The sequence below is a fragment of the Oncorhynchus keta genome, unplaced genomic scaffold (assembly GCF_023373465.1).
Source record: "Oncorhynchus keta strain PuntledgeMale-10-30-2019 unplaced genomic scaffold, Oket_V2 Un_contig_21927_pilon_pilon, whole genome shotgun sequence".
Classification (NCBI taxonomy): Eukaryota; Metazoa; Chordata; class Actinopteri; order Salmoniformes; family Salmonidae; genus Oncorhynchus; species Oncorhynchus keta.
This window is the reverse complement of record NW_026282679.1, coordinates 1-10,453: the sequence shown is the minus strand read 5'-3', so window position 1 is coordinate 10,453 and position 10,453 is coordinate 1. Positions and strand designations below refer to the sequence as shown.

At 41.2% G+C, this 10,453-nt stretch overlaps 1 protein-coding gene and 1 pseudogene across 1 annotated transcript; one reads left to right on the top strand and one right to left on the bottom strand.

Moving 5' to 3' along the window:
* Positions 1–558: 558 nt before the first annotated feature.
* LOC127921303 (dynein axonemal heavy chain 5-like) lies at positions 559–7,333 on the bottom strand (the record flags this gene model as incomplete). The annotated part of the gene is made up of 12 exons (XM_052505024.1): positions 7,286–7,333; positions 6,610–6,880; positions 4,962–5,062; positions 4,550–4,738; positions 4,387–4,461; positions 4,200–4,286; positions 3,668–3,739; positions 3,467–3,568; positions 2,174–2,360; positions 1,434–1,599; positions 1,012–1,105; positions 559–657 (listed from the first exon to the last, which is right to left on the bottom strand). Coding segments are annotated over exons 2-12 (1,443 nt in total), but the record flags the coding sequence as incomplete, so codon positions are not given.
* A 1,840-nt stretch (positions 7,334–9,173) lies between these two features.
* LOC127921304 (leucine-rich repeat-containing protein 4B-like) lies at positions 9,174–10,199 on the top strand (annotated as a pseudogene).
* Positions 10,200–10,453: the final 254 nt, after the last annotated feature.

Sequence of the window (10,453 nt, the reverse complement as noted above, 5' to 3'; positions counted from 1 at the left end):
TCATCCCATCACATGCGGCAGCTTAATGTCTGTTCATCCCATCACATGCAGCAGCTTAGCCTAGTGGTTAGAGTGTTGGACTAGTAACCGGAAGGTTGCGAGTTCAAACCCCCTAGCTGACAAGGTACAAATCTGTCATTCTGCCCCTGAACAGGCATTTAACCCACTGTTCCCAGGCTGTCATTGAAAATAAGAATGTGTTCTTAACTGACTTGCCTGGTTAAATAAAGGTAAAATATAAAGTCTATATGTATGTTTTAAAATGTAATTAACTGTATATATATATATATATATATATATATATATATATATATATATATATATATATATATATATATATATATACACAGACTCCGGAATATGGCATTGCTCGTCCTAATATTTCTATATTTATTAATTCCATTCTTTTACTTTTAGATTTGTGTGTGTTGTTGTGTATTGTTAGATATTACTGCACTGTTGGAGCTAGGAACACAAGCACTACGCTGCACCTGCAATAACATCTGCTGAATATGTGAATGCAACCAATAAAATGTTGTGTGATGTCAAAGTTCTTACCGGAGTGCACTTTCCAAGTGGGCCAAAGAACTTCTCCAATGTGTAGAGGTATTTCATATTGTCTTTTGCTTCATTTGCCACAACAGTGATGTTTCCATCCTACCACAGATAAGATTTGTGTTATGTTTCTACAGGACTTGATTTTTACTTCCACACAACCCCACTGAACTGTGAGAAATGCACAATAAAAATCACTGTACTCTGTAGCAGGATATCAAATCAAACGTTATTTATTAAGAGTAGACCTTACTGAGAAATGCTTACTTACTGGCCCTTAACCAACGGTGCAGTTGAAGCATTATATGCATATATATTATAAGCATATATGAGCATTAGTCCAAAAAGTAACACCTGATTTCAAAATATCCATGTTCAAAATGACTGAATGCAACTGATAATAAATGCTTGCCTTTACATATAGAGTATATAGAAAATAGAGAGAGTGAAACTGACCAGCTCTCTCCAAGTCCTTAGTGTCTTTGACTTGGCCACCTGCAGCACTCCAATAACCTTCTTCACATGGGGTCGTTTGATCTCATCCATTAAGCTGAGAAAACATCGATCACAATCAATATAGACTAGTGTGCACTCAACCAACACACCGAACAAGACATGCAGCATTCAGACAAATATTGGCCAGCATAACAGAACAATTCATTGGAATAGGCAGGAAACCTAGCAGTTAAGAGCATTGGGCCAGTAATCGAAAGGGCCTTGCCCTTGAGCAGGGCACTTGACCTAATGTCTGCTAAGTTACGTAAATGTAACAGATGTTCTAAGGTTTTGTAATGAGACAGACTGAGTGTGGAGTTGACACTTGTGTCAGAAAAAGGGGAATTGTTCTGGTGGGTGGCATGACAAGTGAGTATGGGTACCTGTTAAAAGTGGTCATGCGGCTTTTCCAATGCTCCAGTTCAGCAGAGGGCCCTATGTCATCGGCCTCCTTCCTCATTTGCTCGCCCTCCGTCAGCACCTGTTCGATCTGGTGGGCCCAGTGAAGGAGAACTCCCTCCAGCTCTTCCACCAGTTCGGAGTTATTGGCTTGAGGGAAGAGACAAACTGTCTATGTTACAGACTTACTTTGAGCATTTATTTTCTCATGTGCAGTATGAGCTTAGCAGTACCGCTGACGTTGACATTTCTCTATGATGCTTGTTCATGTCCAGTATCTGCCCTTGTAGGATGTACTCCCAGGGGGTTGGTGGCATCTTTATTGGGGAGGACGGGCTTGTGTTAATGGCTGGAGCGGAATCAGGGGAATGGTATCAAATACATCAAACGCATGGTTTCCATGTGTTTGATGCCATTCCGTTTGTGCCATTCCAGCCATTATTTTGAGCCGTTCTCCCCTCAGCAGCCTCCTGTGCATGTGCTGTACTATACATTGTCTATTCTACTCAAATAGATTTTTCAGAGGGTCTTTGCACAGGACTACCAATTAAATTAAATAAAATCTACTGTATTAATCCCTAGGGAGGAATAATTGCTCGGCATAACAATGACAGGCAAATACGTAAGAATGAACACATTTCCCACAACATACAACAGAGTGGACAGTCGCTAATCACACACAAACACTTAAACATCAAAACCATAACTTAGGTAACATCTATACCTGCAGCTGTGTAGTCTGCTGGGCCTAGCAGGCTGCTTAGGCTCTGTCCAGTGTCCACTCTGTGGAGATGGAACCTTCCCTCCATATTCAGTCTGGCAGAGGAGAGGTTGCTAATGAACTTGTCCACTGAACTCAGGAAGTCCTGAATCTGAGCATTCTGAAGTCCATCCTTCATGGAGCCCCAATTCTGGTGAGGATGGAACAAAACATTTATTGGGGTTGAAGTAGAGGAGATATAGGAGAGTTCAAATCAAACTGTATATGTCACATGCGCTGAATACTTACATACAAACAATGCAGTTTAAGAAACAGAGTTAAACAAATATTTACTAAATAGAAAGTAACACAATAACTTAATATAGAGGCTATATACAGGGGGTACTGGTACCGAGTTAATGTGCGGGGGTACAGGTTATTCAAGGTCATTTGTACATGTAGGTGGGGGTAAAGTGATTATGCATAGATAAACACAGAGTAGCAGTAGTGTAAAAACAAAGGTGTGGGTGGGGAGTGGGGGCCTGGGGGTCCATGTAAATAGTCTGGGTGGTCATTGGATACTGTGACGATCTTTTGTAGAAACGGACCAAGGCGCAGCGAATGTTGAGTTCCACATAATTGATGAATAGTGAAACTTGGCAAAAACAATAAACAATAAACTAACATGAACCGTGACTACAGAAGTGCTACATACACTTACTCAAAATACAATATCCCACAAACACAGGTGGGAACAAACACTACTTAAATATGATCCCCAATTAGAGACAAAGATTACCAGCTGCCTCTAATTGGGAATCATACAAATCACCAACATAGAAACATGAAAACTAGAACACCCACATAGAAATAATAAACTAGACTAACCCCCCAGTCACGCCCTGACCTACTCCACCATAGAAAATAAGGACTCTCTATGGTCAGGACGTGACAGATACAGTGTTCATGAGTCTTATGACTTGGGGGTAGAAGCTGTTAAGGAGCCTTTTGGACCTAGACTTAGGCGCTCCGGTACCGCTTGCCGTGCGGTAGCAGAGATAACAGTCTATGACTTGGGTGACTGGAGTCTGTGACAATTTTTGGAGCCTTCCTCTGACACCGTCTAGTATATAGGTCTTTGATGGCAGAAAGCTTGGCCTCAGTTGCCATACCAGGTGGCGATGCAACCGGTCAAGATACTCTCGATGGTGCAGCTGCAGAACTTTTTGAGAATCTGGGGACCCATACCAAATCTTTCACTACTCTGAACAACTTAGCATGCATGTTGATGGGGCATTATACTCAATAGGGAATTACCTCTTGAGACTTGAGTGCAGGCAGCATAATTTGTGAGAACAGTTTCTCCATACTGTACAGAATGCTCCCATTAGTGCAGTCTAGCATTCCAAAATTCACTTCCTGGAAGAAACAAGCAGTACAAGAGCAATAGCAAAACAGTGAAACAATTCGTAAACAGTGCCACTAAAGTGGTGGCTAGAAACGTTAGGCTTTACTGACCTGAGAAACATTGGCGGTCGTTATGGCCTTGTCTGTCGTTCTCAAGAAAAACAAACACTTTTCAAGTAAGGCCTGAAACACAAGAGCCAACACATCACACGGTCTGGTGATGAGACTGAATGAGAGAAACAAAGAAAGAGTCTTGTTTTTTACTGATACCATGGAAATCAATACTTAAGAAGTGGCAGAGGCTCTGTCTCCAATACCAACGTAATACAAACATTACCAAACTAGTAATTATGAGGTTGTTCTGATACGCTTGTTTGGAGAAGGAGGCTCTGGTATATTTCACGGAGAGTGTTCTTCCCCATGACTATGCCTGCAAGGTGTTGAGTGCAGGACTGTATACTTTAAAGAAAGAATGTGAAAATTACAGACTGTTTCTTGTAAAGCCATGATGGCATTCAAGTCCCCTTTTAGGGCTAGAAACTTTTGTCAGAGATAATTATTAAATGGAAGAAGTTCCGGACAAGGATTTCAAGTGGAAGTAGAACCAACACCGACTTCAATCAGTTCTGCAGCAAAACGTTACCTCTGAAGTACCAGTGGTGAGAAAGAGCTTTTTCTGCCCAGGGGTAGAACTGACTGTGTCTGCCCAGGTGGGGTGGTTTGATGAAGGCTGAAAAAGGGAGATGGGAAAGTACCATCATGTAATATTATAGGACTGATGTTCTTCACTCATTTTTTAATGATGACAATGAAGAGAAAGGTCAGTTTACCACTTTTATGTCTTGATAGAAGAATATCAACCTCTTTGATCCATTAGGCACAAAAAACTCCTCTATCAAATTGAACTAGAGCAGAGTTTATGACAGTTAGTATTATTGGAGTTTGGATGCATTTTGTGAATGTCTGACCAAATCCCCCCCTCCACCCCTTTACCTTGTCATCCGATATAAAGGCCTCCTCCACCTCAGTCTCCCCCAGGCTCACACTGTCTACAAGCTTGGCTATGAGGTACTTGTGGCGGGCATCTAGCATGGCCCGACGCTCATCCTTGGCAGCCCTGGCCTGCTTGGCCATCTCTTTCCTGGCTTCGTTGGAGAGTACCATCGTCCGTTTCCCTGAAACCTAATCACATCCAGACAGAATGGGAGTGAAAGAAAACACAACCTGGCGGAGCTACTGTGACATTCGTTTAGGGAGACAGGGTTTAGGGTTTTCCACATTAAGAAACTTTACCCATATTGTGAGATATGAATAACTGATCAGTTGATGCCCATCAAAAGTTAAAATGACTGAGGGTTAACACCCTTTGTGCCCTTTCAGCTGTCTTGACTTCGTAAATACTCACAGTTGTACTGGCCGTTGAGGAAGGAAGAGCTGCCGATGCCGTGTGATTGGTGCTTTTAGGGTTGTGACCTCCTATTCGCCTGTGTCCACTCACACCCACGTCTGTTGATATGGCAAAACATGACTGTCTATTTTTGTGGCCAATAAAATCAGAGCTTCACGTCTATATGTACTGTATGGCATGGTCTGTGTTTGTACTTCCTGTATGTCTATAGTTCTACCCATATACAGTGCCTTGCAAAATTATTCATCCCCCTTGGTAGTTTTCCTATTTTGTTGCATTATAATCTGTAATTTAAATAGATTTTTATTTGGATTTCATGTAATGGACATACACAAAATAGTCCAAATTGGTGAAGTGAAATAAAAAAAATAACTTGTTTCAAAAAATAAATTAAATAAATGCTATGAAGCCCCTAAATAAGACCTGTTGCAACCAATTCACTTCAGAAGTCACATAATTGGTTGAATAAAGTCCACCTGTGTGCAAACTAAGTGTCACATGATTTGTCACATGATCTCAGTATATATACACCTGTTCTGAAAGGCTGCAACACCATCCCCGAGTCTGCAACACCACTGCAAGACCAGGCAAAAAGGGCATTAATCAGAGAGGAACCAAAGAGACCAAGGATAACCCCGAAGGAGCTGCAAAGCTCCACAGAGGAGATTGGAGTATCTGTCCATAGGACCACTTTAAGCTATACTCTCCACAGAGCTGAGCTTTACGGAAGTGTGGCCAGAAAAAAAGCCATTGCTTAAAGAAAAAATAATCAAATACGTTTGGTGTTCGACCAAAGACACGTGGGAGACACCCCAAACATGTGGAAGAAGGTACCCTGGTCAGATGAGACTAAAATAGAGCTTTTTGGCCATCAAGGAAAACGCTATGTCTGGCGCAAACCCAACACCTCTCATCACCTCGAGAACACCATCCCCACAGTGAAGCATGGTGGTGGCAGCATCATGCTGTTGGGATGTTTTTCATCAGCAGGGACTGGGAAACTGGTCAGAATTCAAGGAATGATGGATGGCGCTAAATACAAGGAAATTCTTGAGGGAAACCTGTTTCAGTCTTCCAGAGATTTGAGACTGGGACAGAGGTTTACCTTCCAGCAAGACAATAACCCTAAGCACATTCCTAAAGCAACACTCAAGTGGTTTAAGGGGAAACATTTAAATGTCTTGGAATGGCCTAGTCAAAGCCCAGACCTCAATCCAATTGAGAATCAGTGGTATGACTTTAAGATTTTGTACACCGGAACCCATCCAATTTGAAGGAGCTGGAGCTGTTTTTCCTTGAAGAATGGGTAAAAATCCCAGTAGCTAGATGTTCAAAGCTTATGGAGACATACCCCCAAGACTTGCAGCTGTAATTGTGGCAAAAGGTGGCTCTGCAAAGTATTGACTTTGCGGGGGTGAATAGTTATGCACGCTCAAGTTTTCTGTTTTGTTGTCTTATTTCTTGTTTGTTTCACAATAAAAAATATATTGCATCTTCAAAGTGGTAAGCATTTTGTGTAAATCAAATGATACTACAACCCCCCCCCAAAAAAATATATATTTTAATTCCAGGTTGTAAGACAACAAAATAGGAAAAATGCCAAGGGGGGTGAATACTTTCGCAAGACACTGCACTTGCACTGTACCTTTTCGTATACTAACAAGTGGAGGTTTTAACTCATTTGAATGGTCGGGTGCAGTTGTCTGGCTTAGCTCTCCCTCGGCCTTGTTCTCTGGTTCCCTCTTTGCTTCCTCAGGGCTATCCTGCATCGTCTCCCCAGCATCAAGGCTTTCCTCTGTGGGAGGATTGGACACTTCCTCCTCTGGATCCACCTTCTCCGCTGGGGGGATGCCGGACCCCTCATCCACCTCAGTGTCCACTACTTCAACTGGCTGGAGATTCTGAGTGTCACACATCTTAAAGCGCAGAGGAGTTAGTTAATAGTCACTTTTGGGTTTTAAACTATTAGACGACATGGTCTAGTCAAGTGTAGGATCTTAATTTGATCCAGTTTTCTATAATTATCTTACACCTTTACATGATCTACGCACAACTTTATTGCAGTATTGAACAACATAGTTTTAACAAATAAACCCATTTGTCCATTGAAAATTATTATTAGAATAACTTATATTGTGCAATTGTCTAATGCTCTATGCCAGGTATAATGATAATATGAAATCTAACAATGAGCTGCACTGTCTATGGATACTGTAGTTCAAGTGTTTCCATAACATTCACTATGCGCATCCACACAAATGGAAAAGAACACAGGATAAATAATCCAGCAATTTCTAAATTAAATGTTAAAAATACCAGACCTTCCCCTCAGTTGTTCTGCTCTGTCTCTTGCTGCTCTCCTGCCGGGGTGTGTGGTAAAGAGCCTCTAGAGTCAGCTCAGCTAGCTGACGCTAAAGGCAATCAACGGGTGAATTGCTCTGACAAAGTTTGACTGTTGTCATGGCAACCCTAAACACGTTAGCCCTAGCCAGAATGACTAATCCACTGAAAACCAGCAGAGGAATAAGTCAAACAAATGCCTGTCCACATATGAATACACGAGAGGTCATTAAAGTCTGGCAACGCTAATGATACTTGAATTATGTCTGTCTGTGCGTGTGTGCGTGGTGTGTGTGTGTGTGTGTGTGTGTGTGTGTGTGTGTGTGTGTGTGTGTGTGTGTGTGTGTGTGTGTGTGTGTGTGTGTGTGTGTGTGTGTGTGTTAAAATAGATAAAATCAAATCATGTTATTGATTAATCAGGTCAATTTTATTTTTGAGGTGTGGTGAGGCTTAATAGATGTATTGTAAGAGAAACACACATAGATAATGCAATAAGGTATTAAGTTGTAGATATCATCTTCTATTATGAGAAGTACGTTAAATCACAGTGCGTTTGTGTATTTACCATGATTGACTAATCATTGTCTTAGTAACTTCTGTTATGACATCCATATCATATAACTACCTGGGGGTAGACTATTTCTAGGTACTAGCTACAGCTTAAACAAAGCCACAGCGAATGAAATGTACATCATTTAGCAAACGCTCTTATCCAGAGCGATTTACATGTGCAATTATGGAACAGATTTTTCACCTAGTCTGCTCGGTGGTTCGAACCAGTAACCTTTCAGTTACTAGCCCAATGCTCTTAACCGCTAGGTTAAGACGTCTCAATGTATTATTATGCAGTATTATGATTGAAGGCAGCATTGTGTGCAGGGGATACATTTCAGCAAGGTTTATTATTAAGCAATAAGGCCCGATGAGGTGTTGTATATGGCCAATATAGCACAGCTAAGGGCTGTTATTAAGCACGGCACAACACGGAGTGCCTGGACACAGCCCTTAGCCGTGGTACTATACCAGTCAAACGTTTGGACAAACCTACTCATTCAAGGGTTTTTCTTTATTTTTATTATTTTCTACACTGTAGAATAATAGTGAAGACATCAAAACTATGAAATAACACATATGGAATCATGTTCCAAAAGTAACCGAACGATTCTCTGGTCTGTATAAAAGTCAGTGCGCGATTACGTAGCACACAACATGTATGTTCAATGGGTTTCCATTGATAGTTTAGTCACAAAAACGGTTAGCGTTTAATAGAAAATGTGCCTACTCTCGTCTTGTCATGTGCACTCGCAGATACAGTGGGGGTAGGCTGTGCAGGTAGACTAGTCTACATGGGATTATATTTTTATTTGTCAAATGGCATGCAAGCACCAATCAACATGTCACCAAAAAAAGACCCTTCATATTTATTGGAAAGTAGCAACAAGATCACTGTGCACGTTCACCCCCCTGTGAAGATCATCATCATCATAATAATAATATGTAGCCTAATAAACTGCATGGTTTCCCGAGCCGTGGATGGGTGGACCACACACCATATCATCGCGTGACTCCAAATTTACTTTCGATATGATGGCTATTATATCAATATTTGCGATTAAAGTCGTTTCCACCACCATTTATTGCATAATACATTTTACCGACACAAAAGTATCCCACCATGTGAAACGAACAAATGATCTGTCGGCATTTATAATATTTACCGAAACGGCCTGTTTCCATCACAGCTCTGGTGATTTTTTTTCTTCATTTTACTAGCTCATGTTACTTTTCTGTATTTCCGATTTAAAAGCCTGCTTTACTTCAGGTTAAATTGGCTGTGAAGAGAAGATGTCAAGATCCTTTATTTTATTCATGCTTCTCATCAACATCAGGTTCAGCTGGGGTTATGGATGTAAGGGGTGTCAGGCAAACTATAATGACCCCACCACTATCTGGTGTACGAGTCAAACCATTGTGGATGTGTCGGATGCTCTACAGACCATCCCCAAAAAATGCCACCAAGATCAATCTGTCCAAGAACAAAATTCAAAACAGTCCGCCTGAGACATTTCTCAAGTTCCGTCATTTGGGTGTACTAACTCGGGACCAGAACAAACTCGCATCTCTAAGTGGAGGTGAATTCAAAGGACTACACATTCTCTATTTTCGAAACATCTCCAGAAACAACTCAGTGATCAAGGTTGACGTATTCCACAACCCGAAACAGTTAACGGTCCTCGATTTGTAAAAAAACGAATTAACTAAATTTCTTATTACATTTTTAGTTCCTTCCTCACATTGAATCGGCTGACATTTCTATGAATAAACTACAAAGTGTACAGAATGGGGTGTACAACACCATCTCTTTGTCCTGGCTTAGTCTTTTGGGTAACATCATTGACCATTTGACCGTCAGTGGCTTTCCTGCTCTTGCCTACATAAACAAACAACTCTGGATTACATCCAAAGCCAGGCATTTTTGCTCACAACCACAGATTGAAGGTCCTGCACCTTATGGGGATAGAAACAGAATTCCTGGCTGGAATTCAAATGGAGACAAAGAAAACTCTTTCAATGGTTGCATTCTCTTTCTCGCTTGAAAGATCTAATTTCACTATTTGGGGCCTCCCAGATGTAACGGACAACCTTTCAAGAGTAGAGATCAATCTTGGAAGATCCAAATTACCTCCAAATGTCTCTTTCCTGTTTGAATTATCCACACCAAATGTGGTAGTCTTCGAAAAAGCTAATCTTAGGGATTTGGGAGAATCCCAGCTCGTGCAGGATGGGAGCAAAATGAAAATACTTTATCTAGTTGACTGTGGTTTAAAGGAAATCTCTCACACCACCTTCCAAAGCCTTGAGGGTCTTTAAACTTTACAACTTAATGATAACTAGCTGAACATTCAAATGGATACGTTTACTGGCCTTAGAAATGAGACGTTCCTAACATGCTGACCACAGCGCTCATGTCATACGTGTGCGAGGGTTGCAAAATAAAAGTATACATACATGTTATTCAATCAATACACCAACACAGCTCGCGAGCGTCTGCGTAGCTGGGCGCTAAAATAGAACTTGGTTCTATTTGTGACGCTCTAAGCGCTGCAAGTCCTGCCTCTCAAATCTTCTCCTTGGTTTTTAGGAGCAAT